At 46.1% G+C, this 23,265-nt stretch overlaps 1 protein-coding gene across 2 annotated transcripts in view; it reads right to left on the bottom strand.

Moving 5' to 3' along the window:
• LBR (lamin B receptor) overlaps window positions 1-23,265 on the bottom strand; it is a 704,650-nt gene that overhangs the window by 573,389 nt on the left and 107,996 nt on the right. For both annotated transcript variants that reach the window (XM_086926155.1, XM_086926154.1), the window contains one exon: window positions 16,966-17,262. In XM_086926155.1, coding sequence (XP_086782281.1) covers window positions 16,966-17,262 — 297 coding nt within the window. The remainder of the gene's footprint in view (window positions 1-16,965; window positions 17,263-23,265) is intronic.

Below are 23,265 nucleotides of genomic sequence, written 5' to 3'. Positions count from 1 at the left end.
ATGTTTGCCTTTTTTTGGGACTCTCCCTTAAGTGAGAGATAGTGTTAACAGCTCTGTGGAGATGGTCAGAGTGGAGTTCCCGCACTGTAATAAGACATGTGGGGGCACTGGATCTTGGGGAGAGCCTGATTTAATGTGTCACAGAATCATGCTTCTGGTTTCCTTGCTTAGCGCAGACAATGCCCTAATATGGGTCCTGCGACCTGAGCCGGGGGTTCCATGGTTTCAATAGGGAGGTCTGGGCTATTTGTGTTCCCTTGCATAGAGTTATAGATGCTTTCTATTTTGTTTTTGAAGTCGACTGCAAGTTCATTGCATCTCTCCTTTGATGATGTTTGCGGAAGAACTTCTTGCTCAATGGATGTGAGGGATCTGACCACCTTGAAAATTCTCTGGGGGAGTGGATGGCAGAATTATTTTTTTCCTCAAAGTGCCCGGCTCTGGTTTGTTTAATTTCATCATGGCAAACTCTGATGGCTTTCTTATATTGGTCGTCAGGTCATATGATTTCCGCCAGTTCCTTTCGATTTATTTGCATGCTTTTTCAGGGAGGCAAGATGGTTGTTAAACCATGCTGCTTTTCTCTGTATGCGGTTGGACTCTGTTCTCTCTTTCTGACTCCAATTTTCTGCTGCTTGGTTGAGCCATTCGGCCCAAAGCATGTCTGCGTCCTCTAAATTTACTGTCAAGACCGGGATTTGTGCTTCTAGGGAATTGATCATGCTGTCCAGTATGAGTTTAGGCCACTTCCAACCTGCCTTCATAGCGCTGCCCCCTATAGTTTATGTATGTGTTTTGGCCAGTGTGAAAGGGATAAAGAAATGGTCTGACCAGGGGACAGGTATAGGGGTGTCTGCCTTTAGTTTGGAATCGTTGGATTTAAAGAAAGTCACTGCTTAACAGGTGGCATTCCATCAGCCGCAGATTTTTGCTGGCCTACTCCTACTAACAAAGGCTTTGTCTGATGGTATCCCTGCATCTGACGGAGCTGCTGCTGTTGTTGCTACCAGTGAGGGGTTTGAACCTTCTGAAGAACGTAGCCTTAGTAATTTAGTGTGCAGCGCTTCTATACTCTTTCTTCTTCAAATGACCTACAGCCTTCAAAGTCATCATTTTTCTTCATTTTATTCATTTCATCATCTGTGTGCAAGGCAAACAAAAAATTTCTGAAAATAGAAGGGTCAGGATTTGCTGTTGTACTTCTGATCCAAGCCATAAGTATCAGCTGCTAAACTGATAACCTGGTTGGAGACAGGCATTCATTCCAGAAGGACTTCTTGGAAATTTTACCCATCTTCCCTTGGCAGCCTCTCTGTGTACCTTTGAAGAGAATCCCATAGGGAACTGTAATTTAAGCCTAGTAATGCTGTGGCAAAGGTAGACTTCATTGCAGTAGGCGTAGTTCTGCATGTCTTCCTGCAGAATGAGTCAATTTGTTTTATTTTTCCTTATCTGGAGGGACAGTTGAGGAAGGTGCCACAGCATGAGATGTTCTGCCTGCCGACACAATTTAAGAAACCGGGTCCAGATCTCTCCTGAGGAACAGAGGGTCTTGATCTGGTGGTCTGTACTCCTTCTGAAGTTTAGATGCAGCAGATTTTACAGATGGTAGAGTCAGGAGTAACTGCATGGCAGCTCCAGGAGAGCCGGAAACAGAGGCAGTTGAGGTCTAGATGTGGTTCTGTGACATTAGATCCCAACAATCAATATGGTCAATAGTTGAGGAACAGGTAAATTTTCAACTTAGCCCCTCCTCTGAGAAGGACATTGTTGAACACCATTATGTCATCAATTGAGAAGATACGAGTATTTGGAGGGAATCAATTTTGTGGAAAAATCACTGACGAATTAGACAATCAAGAGGTACCTGCCTAGAAGATGAAATGTCTGGAATACCTGAAAGAAGAACTGAGACAGCAAAATCCATGGGGGCTCTGCAGTCACAGCAGTTCCGGGGCAGTTCCTTTCGTCGCTCCTTCTTCTACAGCGAGTTCTAGAACTTGATATTTTCCTCTTGTGTGTACTTCTCTGCTTCAAAAGGTTTAGCAGAAGCAGTAAGAGACAATGGCTGAGTGACCAATGCTGACCTTGGCATTTGTGTGAAGTCAAAGACACCAGAGAAATTAGAGGTACTGGATTAAAAAGTGGAGAGACTGTATCCATGGTAACCCATTTGATAATAAAACAATTTGTGGAGTTACCTCTTGAGGGGGAGTATGTTCTTGAATATGCCAAACTGGACGTACGATGTACCCTCCTCTTCTTCAAATGGCTGAGCCACTGTGAAGAAAGTGGTAACTGTCGTCTCATAGTGAAAAACGTATGCCCAAGTGATAGGACTGTAGGCCCCCACGTTGACGGCAGTGGTGGTGAATGTCCTTCAAATCTCAACGTCAATGGTGAAGTAAACATCAAACATGGTCTTGACAGCATGTGACCTATGAGTGTCGATGTTGAGTTCTGTATCAATCTTGCCAGTGAGCATCGTGGGTCCTTCGACATCGAAAGGCACGTTAAAGTATATTTCTTGGTGGCTTATCTGCCAATGGCAGACAAATGGGTATTCTACATGCGTTCGATGTCATAGATCACCAATTTGAAGTTGGTGATAATTTGTGATTCCTTATGGCCAAATTGCACTTTTTCTGGGCCCCATACATTGTATTTAAGGAATCGCAATTTGCAATTCCTTAAATGCAATCGCAAAATAGGGAATCGCAAATTTGCGATTTCTTATTTTGTGAGGCTGTTTTGCTTACATACATTCCACTTAGCAAAATTGCCTTCATACATTTGGCCCTTAGTCAGAAAATATTTTAACACCCTCCCAGTGCAGGAACAATGCTAAGTGAGCAGTTGGGCAAAGCTTTGAAAAGATGTCTAATGGGTAAAAGGCTTGGATCAGTGATTCAGGGTCCTATTACCAGGAGCTGGACAAAACAAACTGAGCTGTTACTTCAAGAGCATGATAGGACACAGGAGGAAGACACAGTGCTAGTTTTTGCTTATATCTATGGCAGCCTATCTTCAAACACTGCCCTTCACATCCTGTTTTTACCATTCAAAAAAGAGAAAGACGTTTTTGGTCACATTTTGTGAATGCAGTCACTATTTGGTTTAATTGGCTTCTTTTTTCAAATTAAAGTTTGGTCACATTTAGCCTGCTAATAGGCTGCAAAGACATGTGTTTCTACACTTAAGCATACGTTCCTAATGCAAAACTTTGGCCAAATGTATATATAAATACATACATACATATATATATCCCAACATTTATTTTCTCGCGGGACTAAATCTCTGCATTTCAATCTATCCCATGCAGAGATTTATTCTCGTGATCAAGGCTCCTGATAGAGCAGAAACGTAGGGAGTGCGAGTCCCTCATGCTGTGGGGTTCCGTGATATAAACAAATTTTGTCAAGACATGACGTGTGCTGGTGTACTTCTTTGAAAGCGAGAGAAGAATTTTTGGGACATATTCAGGAGGCGTCGTCCTGATTCACCGTCTGCCCTGTGAAGGTCAGGCTCTCCCGAGGCAAATTGGAGTTGGTGATATATATATATTTACACCCACATATATATATATGTACACACAAATATATATATTTCAACAGTTATCCCCCTCAGGAGATGGATGAGTCGCACACAAACTTGCCTCCATTAATTTATTCTGTGCAGAGCAACGGGACACGACATCAGTACCAACATGTTTCGTTTCCTCTTGAAACTTCTTCAAAGGTGTGCCTGCCCCAAACAGCAATCGTTGGTTTACCACAGGTGAGCTTTCAATGATTTTTTATGTATCTTCCGATGGTCCCGCCCATTTGGGAATCACTTCCTTGTAGGTGTTGCATTACGGGTCCTGTAGTTTACCAGCGAATGTTTTAATTTTTACCCTCCAGTGGGTGGTGCATTAATGTTCCGTTGTTGGTCACAAACCATTTTCCTTCCGCTACAAATTTAAAATGCAAGTTCCCTCGTTGTCAGCCAACTTTCAGGGCTGACTGAGGACCGAGCACCGGAGTTCAGTCCCCGGGAGCACCGCAAACCCCTTCAATCCGTATTGCCGGTTTCAACGATGTGGTTCGGTGCGGGGATGCCTGGCGCTCTGTTTGGCTGTGCGTATTCTCCTCGGCAGAACCAAGCCGACATATATTTCAACAGTTATCCCCCTCAGGAGATGGATGAGTCGCACACAAACTTGCCTCCATTAATTTATTCTGTGCGGAGCAACGGGACACGACATCAGTACCAACATGTTTTGTTTCCTCTTCAAACTTCTTCAAAGGTGTGCCTGCCCCAAACAGCAATCGTTGGTTTACCACAGGTGAGCTTTCAATGTTTTTTTATGTATCTTCCGATGGTCCCACCCATTTGGGAATCACTTCCTTGTAGTTGTTGCATTACAGGTCCTGTAGTTTACCAGCGAATGTTTTCATTTTTACCCTCCAGTGGGTGGTGCATTAATGTCCTGTTGTTGGTCACAAACCATTTTCCTTCCGCTACAAATTTAAAATGCAAGTTCCCTCGTTGTCACCCAACTTTCAGGGCTGACTGAGGACCGAGCACCGGAGTTCAGTCCCCGGGAGCACCGCAAACCCCTTCAATCCGTATTGCCGGTTTCAACAATGTGGTTTGGTGCGGGGATGCCTGGCGCTCTGTTTGGCTGTGCGTATTCTCCTCGGCAGAACCAAGCCGACATATATTTCAACAGTTATCCCCCTCAGGAGATGGATGAGTCGCACACAAACTTGCCTCCATTAATTTATTCTGTGCGGAGCAACGGGACACGACATCAGTACCAACATGTTTTGTTTCCTCTTCAAACTTCTTCAAAGGTGTGCCTGCCCCAAACAGCAATCGTTGTTTTACCACAGGTGAGCTTTCAATGTTTTTTTATGTATCTTCCAATGGTCCCGCACATTTGGGAATCACTTCCTTGTAGGTGTTGCATTACGGGTCCTGTAGTTTACCAGCGAATGTTTTAATTTTTACCCTCCAGTGGGTGGTGCATTAATGTCCCGTTGTTGGTCACAAACCATTTTCCTTCCGCTACAAATTTAAAATGCAAGTTCCCTCGCTGTCTGCCAACTTTCAGGGCTGACTGAGGACCGAGCACCGGAGTTCAGTCCCCGGGAGCACCGCAAACCCCTTCAATCCGTATTGCCGGTTTCAACGATGTGGTTCGGTGCGGGAATGCCTGGCGCTCTGTTTGGCTGTGTGTATTATCCTCGGCAGAACCAAGCCGACATATATTTCAACAGTTATCCCCCTCAGGAGTTGGATGAGTCGCACACAAACTTGCCTCCATTAATTTATTCTGTGCGGAGCAACGGGACACGACATCAGTACCAACATGTTTCGTTTCCTCTTGAAACTTCTTCAAAGGTGTGCCTGCCCCATATATACATACTTTTTTTTTTAAAATAAAGTGCTTTAGACAATTCGGTGGCCTATGACTATTGATATGGATCCACTGGAAGAGAGCTGTGGGGGGTTCTATATGAATGAAAAAATAATTACCCACTGACTATAGTGTGCTCCCGTTTTGTGTCAGCTGACACAATTTTGGTCTTCGACCGTTTGTGCTGTGAAATGCGGCTCACCACATTGCAAGGAGGCACCCAGGGCATGTGTCTGCAGCGACGGTGAACTTCTGTTTCTTTAAAGAGGTTTAAAGTGAGAGGATACTCAGACCAGATCTTACAAAAGAACTTTGAAAAGGTTAAAAAAAACTTCTAGAACATGTCTCTAGAAAGACAAAGTCATATCGACCGAAAAAGATCACTACTTTTTCACGGGACTCGGAGCAAGTCCCCGTAACTGGAATATTTTGAAGTCGGACAGTGTGATCGGGAATGACAAATCAGATCACCCAAGAATCACGTATAGAAGGAGTAGCTCCTAAAAAGATCTTCTAGTACAAAGTCATTTTGACTCAGTCCCAAGAACCCCTAGACTGGGCAACCTTACTGGGTTTTTTCCATGTCATCGATGTAAAGCCTGCAAAAGTAGCTCTAAGGTCACAACTTATAAAATACCTGGCAGTGCTGAATGTACGAGAATTACCAAATTTCTAACATGTACCACACCTTATTGTGTGTACTGTTTAGAGTGTCCCTTCAAACTTCTTTATATTAGCAGCACAATACACCCCGTGAAACGCAGGATTCTAGAACATGCGAGGACCATAGAACACAATGACCCAAACTATCCAGTTGCGAGGCCTTTTGCCGAAGAACATCAAAGTATTCGCAACCTTCTTCATTTTTCTGTCTGGATCACGTTCCGATTCAAGACCGTGGGGGGATAGGGAAATCTGGCTATGCAGACTTGAATCAAGGTTCATTATAGACCTTCAAACTAGGACTCTGCAAGGCCTTAACACCAACGAGGAGCCAGCAATTCATTTAGGTTAACTCTGCATGAATCTGTCCCCCTCTTCCCTCTGCAATCTGAGATAATACACAAATAAAACCACTACTCGCAGATCCCTAAATTCCCCTTTCTTTTTCTCCTCTTGAAGAAGTACCACAAACTGTATAAATCCTTTGAACAATATAAATATCTTTCTGATTAAACATATACCTCACATTGATTAAGTTAGCACAGCCCATTCAGGGCTTAATTAATTAATTTTTTACTTTCATTCCCTCATCTCCTTTCTGTGGATTGATTTTCTCCAGATCATTTATAAAGAGATATGTCACTGTATTTGAGATGAATTATTATCAACACTGCCTTGATCGCATAGTTATGAGTACAAAAAAATTCTGAACAAAGTTTATGTATACATATAAGTTATATTGTGAGTGTTATAGGTTCTGACACTGTGTACAGATATATTTTTTCTAAGATTATATAGAATATTAGGTTATGTGCAAATATGTGATTGAAACGCCCATCCAGGGCTTAATTAATTAATTAATTTATCTTTGCTTGCTTTTTATTTATTGACCAAACAATGAATTGAATTGATCTTCTTTAAGTAGTGGATATTGAAACATTGCACATTATAAGATGGCCGCTATTGAATTGAATGGATTTCAAGTCCATCTTCCATGTTCATGAATTAATGGGAAATGACGTAATTTCACTACCTAAGTTGTTAGTAACTTTATTATTTAAAGGGTGAACAATGTTTGACGTGTTGTGACAGTTTGAGAAAGGCGCGAAGCCGAAACGAGTCCTGTCTGGTATACGGTAATAAAACCTGTATAAAGCTCTGCCACAAAAGTGCGGTCTATTCAATTGCTTTGTGCAAGGGAAGCTGAGCTTGATATTATATATATATATATATATTTTATATATCCATACTAATATAATAAAGAGAGAGCCCAAACCTTTGAGGCGGGTAATCTCAGGAACCACAGCACCAATCACAACATCCAATACAGCGTTGGAAAGGGCAGTTGCAGCAGAAGAACATAGGCTATGCAGACGCCCACCATATACAATTAAAAGGTAAAAGAACCGTGCCAGCAAAGTAGTCCCTTGTGGGCGTGTCTGCGTTGTGCTGTGGGCGTGTGCTGGGGGCGTGACAAACGCTGGGGGCGTGTGGTACGTTCCGCCCTTCATGCTATGTCTCATATCGTGTGCTAATCCCACCCTGCTCCCTTTAAATACCCCTGCACCCCATAATTATAACCCACCCTTACTCCTTAAAATACCCCAACACCCTTAAACACTAACCCATCTTAACCGTATAAATATACCCTGTACCCAAAACCCAAACCTATCCCTAAACCCTAAAAATACCCCTGTACCCCAAAACCCAAACCTAGCCCTGAACCCTAAAAATACCTCTGTACCCCAAAACCCAAACCTAGCCCAGACCCCTAAAAATATCACTGTACCCCAAAACCCAAACCTAACCCTGAACCCTAAAATACCCCTGTACCCAAAACCCAAACCTAGCCTGAACCCTTAAAATACCCCTGTACCCCAAAACCCAAACCTACCCCTGAACCCTAAAAATACCCCTGTACCCCAAAACCCAAACCTAGCCCTGAACCCTAAAAATAACCCTGTACCCCAAAATCCAAACCTACCCCTGTACCCCAAAACCCAAACCTAGCCCTGAACACTAAAAATACCCCTGTACCCCAAAACCCAAACCTAGCCCTGAACCCTTAAAATACCCCTGTACCCCAAAACCCAAACCTACCCCTGAACCCTAAAAATGGAATATGCTACTTACCAGTATGCATCTGTTCTTGGCATGTAGGGCTGCTGACATTCATATCTGTGCATAGATCGCCGCCTAGTGTTGGGTCCGGATGATTGCACATTGTTGTCCTGGAAGAGTCTTCGAAGTATCACGAGATAGGTGGCTCTTCCCCTGGCCTACAGTGCGCATGGGCATCCTCTCCCTCTTCAGATTGTTTTTCGCCATTGTGGCTGAGATGGAGTGTAATACAGTAAGTGATGACCATGCCTGAGAATGATTCTGAGTGCTACAGCTGCGACAGGCACCGGGGAGGAGGGCGGGCGATATGAATGTCAGCAGCCCTACATGCCAAGAACAGATGCATACTGGTAAGTAGCATATTCCGTTCGAGGCATGTGGGCTGCTGAATTCATATCCGTGCATAGAATAAATAGCAGTTTCCTCCTTAGCGGTGGTTGCCCATGCTAGCTGCAGCAGTCTGAAAAAGAGTCCTGAGAACAGCCTGTCCTACAGCAGCTTGCTGTTTGGAGTGTACATCCACGCAGTAGTGTTTGGTAAATGTATGTATGGTGGTCCATGTGGCTGCTCTACATATATCCTCTAGGGGAATGTTACCTAGGAAAGCCATGGATGCCCCTAACTTGCGTGTGGAATGCGCTCTTGGGGCACTGTTAATGTGCGTTTAGCTTTTTGATAACAGATCTGCATGCACTTAACAATCCATCTGGCTATACCTGATTTGGAAATGGGGTTGCCTTTGTGTTGTGGTGAGAAGGCAACAAACAGTTGTTTAGTCTTTCTAAAATCTTTTGTCCTGTCGATGTAATACAGGAGAGCTTTTTTAACATCTAAGGTGTGCAGTGCTCGGTCTGCCACAGAATCAGGATTTGGGAAGAAAACTGGCAGTTCTATGGTTTGATTAATGTGGAACTGCGACACCACCTTAGGCATGAATTTAGGGTTGGTACGTAGCACTACCCTATTAGCATGAATCTGTATGAAAGGCTCTTGAATAGTTAGGGCTTAAAGCTCACTAACTCTTCTTAGCGATGTGATGGCTACTAGCAAAGCCACTTTCCATGTAAGAAACTGTATCTCACAAGAGTGAAGAGGTTCAAAGGGTGGGCCCATCAGTCTGGTGAGAACTATGTTTAGATTCCAGACAGGAGAAGGAGGGTGTCTGGGAGGGATCACTCTCTTGAGTCCCTCCATAAAAGCCTTAATGGCGGACACCCTGAAAAGGGAAAGATGCTGCCTGTTTTGAAGATATGCTGCCATGGCGGCCAAATGTATCCTGATGGAACTATATGCCAGATTGCATCTGTATAGATGCAACAAATAACATATGAGGTTTTGCGTGGATGCATCTAGCGGATTAATGTCATTATTGGAACAGTAAATGACAAATCGCTTCCATTTGGCCGCATAGCATGCCCTAGTTGTAGGTCGTCTTGCCTCCTTGATGATGTTCATACAGTCAGGGGGCAAGTTGAGGTAGCCAAACTATGACCTCAGGAGCCATATTGCAAGGCTCAACTGTTGTGGATCTGGGTGCTGAATGTCTCCACGGTTCTGAGTGAGGAGACTGGGGGTGAGGCGCAGCCGTTGGTGAGGCACCACTGAAAGTTCTAGGAACGTGGTGTACCAGACCTGCCTTGCCCACGTTGGAGCAACCAGGGTGAGCGTCATGGAGTGTTACTGCAGTTTGTGTGCCACTAGCGGTATGAGCGGTGCTGGAGGAAAAGCGTACGCAAATCTGCCTGACCAGTTCATCCATATTGCATTGCCCTGAGACTGCGGGTGTGGGAACCTGGCGGCGAAGGTTTGGCATTTTGCGTTTTCCTTTGTGGCGAATAGGTCTATCTCTGGATGACCCCACTGCTGGAAATATGGTTGGACCACCGAGGGGTGTATCTCCCACTCGTGCATCTGATGGCTGTGCCTGCTGAGCAGGTCCGCCATCTGGTTGCCCTTGCCTGGGAGATGTTCCGCCTGAGGAACATGTTCCTTTGAATAGCCCACTTCCACATGCTCTGTGCTAGATGAGACAGTTGCGGAGAGTGTGTGCCTCCCTGCTTTTGGATGTAATACATGGCAGTCATGTTGTCCGTCCGGATCAGCACGACTTTGTTGCACAGGTGCAATTTGAATGCCTTCATCACCATGAAGATTGCCATCAGCTCCAACAGGTTGATGTGCATGTTCTGCTGCTGCATCGTCCATAGTCCCTGCACGGTATAATGGAGGACATGCGCTCCCCAGCCCTGGAGAGATGCGTCCGTTGTCAGCACTATTTGTGGGACAGGCTCTTGGAACAGTTGTCCCCTGCAAAGGTTTTGGGTATTCCACCAATGCAGAGAGTTGTATGCACGACCGGTCACCAACACTAGGTCTTTTAGATGGCCTGGTTCCACTGTCGTGCCAAGCACTCCTGAAGCGGACGCATGTGTAGCCTTGCGTGCGGGACTATGAAGATTCAGGAGGCCATCATACCTATCAGCTGCATGAATACCTGAGCTGGGAGTGAGTGTTGGGGCCTGAATCTCTGAATTAGCAATTGCATGCTGTTGACTCTGGCAGAGTTTGGCTGTGCTGTTGCTGTCAGAGTGTTTATTGTTGCACCTAGGTATTGTTGTACATGTGCGGGTTGAAGGTGTGACTTTGGGTAATTCAGTGAAATTCCTAGACTGTGTAGGAGGTGAATTGTGCGGGATATGTGGCTGGCACATTGCTGGGCTGACTTTGCTTGGACAAGCCAGACGCCCAGGTAAGGATAGACATGGATGTATCGTCTCCGAAGGTGCGCTGCCACAGTCGCTAAGCACTTGGTGAACACTCTGGGGGCAGTAGTGACCCCGAAAGGCAGGACCTTGAACTGGTAATGCTGGTTGTTGATGGTGAACCTGAGATACTTCCTGTGACCTGGGTGAATGGGAATGTGGAAATATGCATCCTTCAGGTCTAGAGTTGCCAGGAAGTGCCCCTGACTGAGCAATGGTAGAACTTGCTGTAAGGTTAACATGTGAAAATGTTCTGACATGATGTACTGGTTCAGGGGTCTGAGGTCTAGAATGGGCCGCAGGGAACCGTCCTTTTTTGGGATTATGAAGTACAGTGAGTACACCCCTGTACCTTGCTGTTCTAAAGGCACGAGTTCTTGGGTCCCTTTTTGCAGCATGCAGATTACTTCTTGGTGCAATAAGTGCATGTGCTCTGCGGACATAGGACGGTGCCTTGGGGGTATGTTGGGAGGAGTGGAGGTTAGTTACAGACAATAGCCGTATTGGATAAGTTGTTTCACCCACCTGTCTGTGGTAATGCCTTCCCAGACTGGCAGGAACTGCTGGAGTCTCCCCCCGACCGGTGTTATGTGTTCTGGGGGCAGTGACAAGGCGTCACTGTTTATTGGTGGCAGAGGATCTGGCATTGATATTTCCACGTTCTCTGCCTTAGGTGCTGTTCCCACGATATCCACCCCTGTTGTTTTTGTTATAGGTGGTCTGCGTGCTCCCTTTGTTGTATTGGGCCTGCTGCAATGCTTGACCTCTAGAGGCTCCCCTGTTACCGGAGCGACGAACGGAACTGCCCCTGAACTGCTGTGACTGCAGAGCCCCCATGGATTTTGCTGTCTCAGTGTCTTTTTTAATCTTTTCAAGGGTAGTGTCTACATCAGGACCAAAAAGAAAGTTTGGGTTAACTGGCTGATTGAGCAAAATTGTTTGGATCTCTGGTTTGAAACCAGAGATGCGGAGCCAGGCATGACGTCTCAGCATTACACTAGTGTTGATGGCCCTAGCTGCTGTGTCTGCGGCATCGAGTGCACACTTGATGGATGCATTTGAAATCAACTTTCCTTCCTGTATCAGCATTTCTGCTCCCTCCTTATAAGCATCAGGCAGGTGTTGCATTAGCTGCTCTAACGTGTCGTAGTGAGCCCTATCGTATCTGGCTAATAGGGCCTGTTTATTTGAGATCCTCCAAATATTAGCCGCTTGAGCACCTACGCGTTTGCCAGAAGCTTGCAAGATTTTGAATTCTTTGTCCGGAGGAGGAGCATCACCACTTGTCTGAGAGTTTGCTCCCTTGCAAGCATTAGCCACTACTAGGGAGTCCAATGGGAGCTGGCCCTTGATGTACGTCGGGTCCACAGGCGCAGACCGATATTTTCTTTCAATCCTTGGGTTGACAACCCTTGCCCTTGTGGTCTCCTTGAAAATGTCAGTTGCATGTTTCAGGACACCCTTTAGCATAGGCAATGTCTTTACTGATCTTTCTGAGGTGGAGAAAGTATCGAACAGAAAGTCCTCCTCCACTGGGTCAGAGTGCATTTCCACGTCATGGTTAATTGCCGCCCTTTCAATGAAAGCATTAAACACCGCCGTGTCTTCAGTAGGCGATGTTTTGACATTATAGGACTGAGTATCAGGCGTAGTGTGTGGCTCATCAGGGTCAACAGGGTCAGTCCAGGGTTGAGGTTCCTCCTGATCTGTGTCAGCAAGAGAAATAAATTCATCCTCATTGTAACCTTCCCCCACATCTTCGTTGGTGCGTGTGGGAGAATAGGCATAGTGCTGTGTATAGGACTCCACAGGTTCAAACTGAACAGGTGAGGTGGCAGAATCCTTTTTTCTTTTGAGGGGGATTTTGTATGACTCCAAAGGATGTTCTGGAGCGATTTTCCGTTTATGAATGGTGAGCCTGCCAGAATCTGAGTCGATGAAGAGCTTCGACTGATTGTCATACGTGGGTGCCTGGAACACCACCTCCTCCGGAATGGACTGAGATCTGGAAAGTCCCGACACCTTTTTGGATGTTTCGGTGCTTTTTTGTGGCTCGAACGCTTTGGGTCGAGCGGTCGGGGGCAGTCCGTATTTAATCACTGGAGAAGAACCGACCGTTTTTGAGATTGACATCATCTTTGATCAGATCGGCTTCGTTGGATCACCAGCTTGTTTGCAGCCGTGCGTCGACTCGAGCTCATGGTGCGCATCTTCGACGCGATATGCTCCTTCGGGTCGGGTTTGGTCTTCGACTCGAGGGCTTTGCTGAACATTGGCTTGGAGGCCGTAAGCTTCGGTTCGACAGTCTTTATAGCCTGTAGTCCTTTGCCAGTGTCGCCATGTTTGGACGCTGACGTCGACGGCGTCAGAGTGACGTGCTTGACCGTAGAGACTGGCTCCGGCGCCCCGCTCTTCGGGCCGACGTCCCCCTTGTGACACTTTTAGACTTGACTGGAGCCGAGGAGTCAGATGGCGTCGATCCGAGGACTGTTTTTAACAGTTTTGGTTTTGCCTCTGTTGGTTTCGGTTTCGATTTGGGTGGATCGACCGATGGCTCCTTGGAAGTATTCTTAGCCGGGCCTTGACGCGGGGCTATAGAATGTGGAGTAAGATCTCGGCTAAGGCCTTCCGGCGATGCCTCGAGCTGAGCCTTAGAGAGCACAGTGTCAATATTAGGCCCCGCGACAGCGGGTGGGCCTTGCTCATCGCTCTGGTCGTCATCGACGGCTCCCATGGCCTCTGCGTCATCTCCTACCTCAACGACGTCTTCATCATGGACGTAGTCTTCATCGTCGTCCACACCGAAGTAAGAGTCTTGCTCCGACGCAGGGTCCGACTGCTGGTCAGGATCCTCTTCATCGACGCCTTCATCGTCATCGGCCTCGAAGATGTTCACCGGGTCAGGCGCCGCTTTCTGCGCCGACTGTTGTGCGGCGCGTCGAAGTCGAAGCGCCTTCTTCGACCGGAACTTGGAACAGGCCATACAACTGGCCTCGTCATGGTCCGGGGATAAACATTTATTTCACACTGGGTGCACATCAATGTGAGGGTATTTTGAGTTGCAGACGGGGCATATCTTGAACGGGCTCCGATCCATCGTCGTCGTAGTTTGGGCCTTTAGTGTCGATAAGGCAAACGGCCTTCGACGTCCTGTTCGAAGAACTGGATGAGGTACAGGCACCAAACGAGACAATACCGACGCCCCGAAGGCCTTTTGGCCTTGTGAAAAGTGTTTTATACCGATTCCGAACTTGAGTCAAGAAAGTACATCCGAACCCGATGGCAGAAAAAAACAATCTGAAGATGGAGAGGATGCCCATGCGCACTGTAGTCCAGGGGAGGAGCCACCTATCTCGTGATACTTCGAAGACTCTTCCAGGACAACAATGTGCAATCATCCGGACCCAACACTAGGCGGCGATCTATGCACAGATATGAATTCAGCAGCCCACATGCCTCGAACACCCCTATACCCCAAAACCCAAACCTAGCCCTGAACCCTCAAAATACCCCTGTACCCCAAAACCCATACCTATCCCTAAACCCTAAAACTACCCCTGTACCCCATAACTCAAAACTATATCTGAACCCTTATAATACCCAAACACCCCAAAACATATACCTCAGTACCCCAAAACATATACCCCTATACCCATACTTACCTTATCCAAACATAAAAAAACATGCTTTAACCATTCATGCATTTACAACGAATTTCATTGTAAATGTATGCGTGGTAAAAGCATATAAAATGTAATGCAATGCGTTATAATGGCATTGCGGAGTCATGGTACTTTCGTAATGAAAGTATGCAGAGTGATGGTATGCGGAAAGAAAGTTGCAGAATAATGGGTGTTTACCCTCCCCAGTAAGTACATTGGTGGCACGGCGGCCCACATCTCCAGCAACATACTCATATTTTTTCATCACCCTTTTGAAAAATGCACAGGTCTCTCTCATTGATGGCCAGCACCGACATACACTTTTAGACACACCACCAAGTTCTCTCTCATTGATGGCCAGCACCGACATACACTTTTAGACACACCACCAAGTTCTAGAATTGCGAACTTTAGAGCTGGGGAGCTACGTTTGAATTTCTGCATCAGTTCAACATCCTGTGATTCCAGACAAATCGCTTTGTCTCCCCGTGCCAACCACAAATTAATGTGTTCTTCTGTAATGTAAATTGTGCTCATGCCATGTTGTCGAGTTCGCGCTAAATAATATTGCAAGGAAAAATAAAGTAGGGAAACTCGAGTTCACACACTACTGAACGCGCACTCTTAAGTGCATCAGCAGTGCACTGTGAATCGGAGCGTTTCACAGGCCTGTCACAGATAAGAAATGCTATCAAAACGAAATCCTACAAAACAATATACTACTGGCCGGCAGCAATTCATACCCGGACAACGTCGGGACGGGCTGCTAGTATATATATACATGGATTATTTCCTTCAACCCCATATGTGCACCTTACCCTCTTTTCTAAAGGATACTGGTGATTTTCTGAAAAAATTATAAGATGTGACATGGTGACCGGGTTTTATGTTAATTTGACATAGGCTCGCTGTATACCAGCATCCATCATTGGGAGGGTTTAGAGGCAGTCAAGTACTTTATCAATTCCCGTGCCATAAACCTACATGACCATAATTGCATGCTGCTTCAAATTATAGAGTTGTGCCTGAACAATAATCTATTTTTCTTCAATAAGATTCTATATAAACAACTAAGAGGTGTTGCAATGGGGGCTTGTTTTTCTCCCACCTATGCCTGCCTTTTGGTGGGCTGGTGGGAGGAACACATCCTCAGGGTAACCAATAGACCTGCTTGGGACACGCATATCAAATATTATGGCAGATACATTGATGATATTTTCATCATATGGGATGGCACTGAGTTTGAGGCAACCCATTTCATCAATTCCATCAATGACAATAACATGAATTTGCAATTTACTGCAACCCTTAGTACTCCGAGGGTAGAATTTCTAGATGTCGAGGTGTATGTTCGGGAAGATGGTCTGGCCACTAAACTCCATAGGAAGTCCACTGCTGGCAATTCTACATTACATGCCACTAGTGCCCACCCTCCCCACCTTATCCACAGCATACCTTACAGAGAATTTCTTCGGTTATGGGGCATATGCAGCCGGGATTCTGATTTAGTGTATTGTCAAAACGAAGCTATGAACCGTTTTTTGTCCCGTAGCTATCGACTAATGAACCTGGAGATGGCCTTGGAGAAGGCCAAATCCCGCAGTCGTGAACTATGTCTAACGACTAGGAAAGAACAGGATGTACAACGCTTGAGTGGAACCCCTTTGACTGAGAAAAAACCTATTAGACTTATTACTACATTCTGTAAACAGGACAAGACTATTCGTAAAATAATATACAAGCATTAGCCCATTGTCCTTACGGATTTAACGTTGCAATTTCTGTTACCTGATCTCCCTGCTATTACATTCAGGAGGGCACCCTCTATGAGGGATGCTTTGGTGAAATCTAGTCCTGAACTTACTGTGAATGTTACCTGGTTATCTAAATTTGGCTTTTTTTAAATGTGCCTCTTGTCGGACTTACAAATTTTGAATCAATATGTCTGGGTATTGCACAGATTTTTGCCAAATTCCGGTCTAAATTAGAGCACATTATACTTGTCGGACGGAGTTTGCGGTATATGTGCTTGAGTGCAAGTGCCATTTAAAATATATAGGGAGCACAAAATTACCTGTTTTAAATCGAATATTGCAACATTTGCAAGGAATTGTCAACTCGGATCCCAATTACACGGTTGCCTGACATTTAAAAAAACAGAGTTGATGATTTGAAATATTTTGTATATTCCGATAGGTATAAAATGTTACAACACTGATCCATAATCATCTCACTCAAACATACAAACATCCAAGATGCCCTTTTACCTTAAAAACGTGCTTGTCTATTTTGCCATCATACCAATTAAACATCATTTGCATGCTTTTATTATGCTAATAAATGACTTTTTTACCAATGGTGTTAAGTTCATTTCCAAAATGTCTTCTTTTGTAACATCTTTAACGATATATCCACTTTGGTATGACGAACTATATGAAAGTATTGCTGGTTCATCAGATGCAGAAATTTCGACAGGAGATCGACTTTTATCCGGTGAACGGCGCCTGCCTGGAGAACGCCGTGAACCAGGAGAAGGGCGTCGCCCTGGAGAAGGCCCTCTGCCAGGAGATCGCGATCTGGAGCGGCTTCCACTTCGAGATGGTGAGTTGGAAGCAGAACCTTTTTTCTTGTTCTTAAAAGTAGATATAGCCTGAAAGAAAAAAGGTATAGAAAACATTTCAAATACTTTGAGTTTTGAAGAATTAGCTTGCTTTTATAACAATTGATCAAGGCCTTACTTTTGAATTCCCTTGGCACTGACCATTTTATAAATAAATTAGCAAAATGACAGTTTGTTAACGATTATTGACAAGACATAGGATAAAGGAACATAATTTAAATTATTATTTAAGATGTGGAGTCAATCTTGTTTTTTAGGTTGCAGTCAGTTACAATATCCAAATCATACCAGTAATAATAATTTCAGAAGGTTGATATGAGACAACCTTTCCTCTGGAGACCAAAGACCCTTAATCTCCAGATCCCCCATGTTAGACCTTGCATCATTGGTGTGAGTCTCCCTTCCATTTTGACGGATTGCCTCCTCTGTTTTGATATGTTTTTGCTGGTTATATGCTTTAGGCACTGTACCACTGCTATTCAGTGCCACAGTGCAAGTGCCCCCGATCTTAAAATAATGTACTAATTGGTGATTCCATGAGTGGGTTAATTGATTTACCTGTCAGACCCTAGTACAGTGCAATATGTGTGCCCACATTTTTAAATCAAATGCTGCTGGTGGGCTTGCAGCACTGGTTGTGTCACCCACAGAAGCAGCTTGTAAAGTGTGTTTCAAGCCTGCCATTGCAAGACCTGTGTGCAGTCTAGCACTGCCATGTTTAATTGGCAAGTGCACCCACTTGCCAGTTCCTAAACCTTCTCTTTGCTTCATATCAGAAACCCCTATGGTAGGCCCAAGGGAAGGGTGCTTCGTAAGTATAAGGTAGGACATGCTCTGATGTGTGTAGCATGTCCTAAAAGTGAACTGCAGCCATTTTCGTGTTTCACTATTGCAAGGCTACCTATTCTCCATAGGCTAGAATGGCCAGTTAGATTATTACATTCTAATAATCCTAACTGACTCAGGGAACATGGTAGAAATTCGAATTTAGTATACCTGAACTCAGAGTAATAAAATACTTCTTTTAGTAAAGTTGGTTTTAATTTTCTGTGTTTGAAAATACCACTTTTAGAAAGTAGGTCACTTGGTGTCTGAAGAGCAGGTGGTCCCCAATGCATTCTTCCCAGTTGTTGCCACTGACAAGACAGAGAGCCATTGCAAAGTGTCTCAAGTTTCCTTTGAGTGGGGGTGGGGTCTCTGGTACTCATCAAGTAGTTGTGAGGAAAACCATTCCTGTTGATTGTCTGTTAGGCAATGATTTGGAAAGCTCCCCTTGGGTTAAGGTGGAGAAGAAGGCTCATTTAGAGATGCTGCCTGAGTGGGCGTGTGTGACCACTCTGTCTAGTCTATGGCTGCTAAGGGTGTTCAAGAGACCCTGGAGCCTGAAAGTATGGCCCATGGACCAGCCTTAAAGAAAAGAGGTAGGGGGCGCAGGAAACTAGCCCCCATTGTTCCCACGGTCCAGGAGGAGGCAGACCTTGAGGGGGATGCCCTGGAACCTACAGGGGAGCAAGTCTCTAAACTGGGGAACCTACCTGAGCTGACCCATTGGCAGCAAGAAGGGGGTCCCTCCAGGGAGGAATTTTGTGAAGAGCAGCAGAAGTGCCCTTCTCTTGTGGGTTTGAGGCAACAGGCCACAAACCAGGCAGCAGGTGGATCACATTGGATCTACTGGAAGATCGGTCTCCTGTATAGCGAGCCTAAGGTTGCTGAGCGTGGGTCAGCCTGTGTGCTGGTGGTACCCCAGAGCTTCAGACCCTTCCTACTGGGTATGGCTCATGATGTTCCTTTAGGTGGTCATCTGGGGCAGTACAAGACCTTTGAAAGGTTTGTCTCCCACTTTTATTGACCCCAGATGCGGAAGAGTTCAGATACTCATTGTAGGACCTGTCAAACTTGCCAGGCAAGTGGGAAAAGTGGAAGGTAGCACAAGGCTCCTATGTAACCTTTCCCTGTAGTCAGTACCCCCTTTGAACAGGTGGGCATTGACATTGTGGGGCCACTGGACCCCAAGACAGCCATGGGCACCAGGTGTATCTTGGTCTAGGTGGACCATGCCACCCGGTACCCGGAAGCCATTCCGCTCAGGACAATGACGGCCCCCGTGGTGGGACGTGCACTGATGGGGATCTTCTCCTGTGTGGGGTTCTCCAGAGAGGTGGTGTCTGACCGAGGTACAAACTTCATTTCTAATTATATGAAGTCTCTGTGGAAGGAGTGTGGTGTTACCAATAAGTTCATAACTCCTTACCACCCACAAGGTAATGGGCTGGTTGAAAGATTCACCCGGACCCTCAAAGGCATGATCATGGGGCTTGAGGAACCAATGAGGCATAAGGAGTAGTTTCTTACCTGTAACTCCAGTTCTGTAGTAGGGGTATCTCTGTTATAGTCATAATCTAGTGAATAGTCCCGCCCATGTGCGTGGACCCCGGAGCAATCAAAAATAATCTCTTAAGCTGTCTTCAGTGCAGACCTGCATAAACACTTAAGAGAAAATTAAAGACAATAATGCAGCCTATACCTACAACGCTACACTGTCCAGTACTTCAACTGGAAATGCAAAGGATATTCCACCAATATCACATTTAACACAGTCTGTTAAGTTTCACCCATAGAGAAATTCCCCATCACAAAATCCTTGGAATGATAGAGAGGAAGGGATGGACAGACAAGCCCCCATAGGCTGCCATTATATGTCTGGAAAAGGGATACCGTGCCTTTAAGAAACTCTCCAGAGACCCTGGGTATCCAATGATGCACAGAAAACTCCTTTTACTTTCAGTTCTTTTTGAAGGATGGCTATAACAGAGATACCCCTACTACAGAACTGGAGTTACAGGTAAGAAACTACTCCTTCTGTTGTAGGGGGATCTCTGTGTAGCATGCCCAATCTGAGCATCTGCTCTGGCATCAGAGTCCAGACAGTAATGCTTAGCAAAGGTATGGACCGACTTCCACGTGGCAGCCCTGCAGATCTCTGCAATGGGAACATTATGTAGCAAAGCCGTTGTAGCCGTTTTGCCCCTGGTGGAATGAGCCTTAGGCTTACCTCGTAAGGTCTTATTAGCCTTCTGGTAACATAACTGGATACAGGACACAATCCACCTAGAGATGGACTGTTTCGAGGTAGCAAGACCAGTCCTGACCGACCCATAGTTGACAAACAGTTGGTCTGACCTACGAATGTCCTTGGTCTTATCGCGATAACATTTCAACACCCTTTTCACATCCAGGGAATGAAGAGATCTTTCCGCTGGAGTGGAAGGATTCTGGAAAAACGTAGGTAAAGTTATAGTCTGATTAACATGAAAATCAGAGATCACCTTAGGAAGTCACTTAGGGTGAGTACGCATTACAAGCTTAGCAGCATGAAAAACAGTATAAGGTTCTTGACAACATAATGCCTGAATCTCACTCACCCTTCGGGACGATGTAATGGCCACAAGGAAAGCCGCCTTCCACCATAAGTGCTGCAGTGAGGCCTTATTAATGGGTTCAAAAGGATCCTTCATCAATCTCGACAGCACCACATTCAATTCCCAGGAAGGCGAAGGACTCCGAACAGGAGGAAACACTTTCTTCAATCTTTCCAAAAAATCCTTAATCGCAGGGACCTGGAAGAAGGAAGTCTGTGAAGGACATTTCCTGAACGCAGTTCATGCTGTGAGGTGGACCTTAATAGATTGAAAATTAAGGCCAGACTGAGCCAAATGCAAAAGATATGGAAGGACCACATCTTCCTTGCAGGTCGTCGGATCATAGTTCTTGGACGTACACCAGATACTGAACCTCTTCCACTTGTAGGCATAAGACGTCCTAGTGGAAGGCTGCTTAGCCTCCTTGAGAATGTTCATGCAATCCTCAGGCAGATTAAGGTATCCATACTGCACTATCTCAGGAGCCATGCTGCCAAACTCAACGATGAGAGGTTGGGGTGAACCATCTGCCCCCCGAACTTCGTGAGAAGGTTGGGCCGACACAGCAGTCGCATGTGAGGCTGAAGAGACCGGTGGAGCAGATCCGTGAACCACCACTGTCGAGGCCACTCCGGAGCAATGAGGATCATCCGTGCTCTGGACCAGGACAGCTTGATGAGCACCGCCGGAATCAGGGGAATGGGTGGAAAAGCATACAGAAAGCTGTTCGACCAGCTGATCCATAGCGCATTCCCCAGAGTCCCCGGTTGGTAATACCTGGAGGCGAAGTCTCTGCATTTTCTGTTTTCGGCGGTGGCGAACAGATCTACGTCTGGAGTGCCCCACCTCCTGAAGATGCCTTCTAGAACCTCGTCGTTCAGAACCCAATCGTGGTTTTCTTGCATGAGCCTGCTGAGGGCGTCCGCCTGAGCATTCTGCACACCTGGCAGATGAGTGGCCAAAATCGGTTGTCCTCTGGCTAGCAGCCAGTGCCAGATCGCCTGTGCTTCCAGTGACAGAGTGCGCGATCTCGAGCCCCCCTGCTAGTTGAGAGAATACATTGTGGTCGTATTGTCCGTCTGCACAAGCAAGGAGTTTGATTGGAAGGACGGATGAAAAGCCTTCAGGGCCAAGTGAACCGCTCTGAGTTCCAGGAAGTTGATGTGGTAGGTGGATTCCGCTGGGGACCACGTTCCCTGAATATGTAGCTGGTCTGAATGCGCTCCCTAGCCGAGGAGAGACGCATCCGTGACTATAGTCTGACTCGGAATATCCTTGTGGAATGGAACCCCCTTGAGGATGTTCTCCGCTGAACACCACCATTTCAGGGACTGTATGGCATGAAGGGACAGCCTGATCCTGTCGTCCCAGCTCCCTCGCCTCTGATCCCACTGGTCCTCCAGACATTCCTGCAGCGTCCTCATGTGGAGCCGTGCACGTGGTGTGAGGAAGATGCAAGAGGCCATCGACCCCAGTAGAGAGGTCACCGTCCTCACTGTCAAAGATGGAACAGCCATGAGTGCCTGAGCCTTCAGAAGGATCGATAAGCGTTGCTCCTCCGAAGGAGATACGCTTGCCGACAGCGTATTGATGGAGGCTCCCAAGTACTGTAGGCACTGGACAGGAGTCGGGACAGACTTGGATATGTTTATATGCAATCCCAGCTGGTTCAACAGAACGGCTGTCCTGTTGAAATGCAATTGCGCTTTCTGGAAGGTGGAGGCTTTGATCAACCAGTCGTCCAGGTACGGGTAGACAAACACCTTGTTCTTTCTCAGGTGCACTGCCACCACAGCCATGCATTTCGAAAAAGTCCTGGGCGCAGACTTCAGTCCAAACGGTAGTGCGGTGTGCTGATAGGAAACGCAGGAACTTCCGGTGTTTCCGTGCAATGGGCACATGGAAGTACGCATCTTGCAGATCTATCGCGCAAAGCCAGTCTCCTGGCATGCAAAACTTTTCTCTGTGAATCCATTTGTTTGCTTGTCGCAAATCCAGAATGGGCCTGAACTCGTTCTTGTCCTTCTTGCGCACCAGGAAGAACCGTGAGTAAGGAATATGCTACTTACCAGTATGCATCTGTTCTTGGCATGTAGGGCTGCTGACATTCATATCTGTGCATAGATCGCCGCCTAGTGTTGGGTCCGGATGATTGCACATTGTTGTCCTGGAAGAGTCTTCGAAGTATCACGAGATAGGTGGCTCCTCCCCTGGACTACAGTGCGCATGGGCATCCTCTCCATCCTCAGATTCTTTTTCGCCATTGTGGCAGAGATGGAGTATGATACAGTAAGTGATGACCATGCTTGAGATTAATTCTGAGTGCTACAGCTGCGACAGGCACCGGGGAGGAGGGCGGGCGATATGAATGTCAGCAGCCCTACATGCCAAGAACAGATGCATACTGGTAAGTAGCATATTCCGTTCGAGGCATGTGGGCTGCTGAATTCATATCTGTGCATAGAATAAATAGCAGTTTCCTCCTTAGCGGTGGTTGCCCGTGCCAGCTGCAGCAGTCTGAAAAAGAGTCCTGAGAACAGCCTGTCCTACAGCAGCTTGCTGTTTGGAGTGTACATCCACGCAGTAGTGTTAGGTAAATGTATGTATGGTGGAC

This window comes from Lissotriton vulgaris, chromosome 6 (assembly GCF_964263255.1).
Source record: "Lissotriton vulgaris chromosome 6, aLisVul1.2, whole genome shotgun sequence".
NCBI lineage: Eukaryota > Metazoa > Chordata > Amphibia > Caudata > Salamandridae > Lissotriton > Lissotriton vulgaris.
The sequence above is the reverse complement of the archived record's forward strand: the minus strand, read 5'-3'. Positions and strand labels throughout refer to the sequence as shown.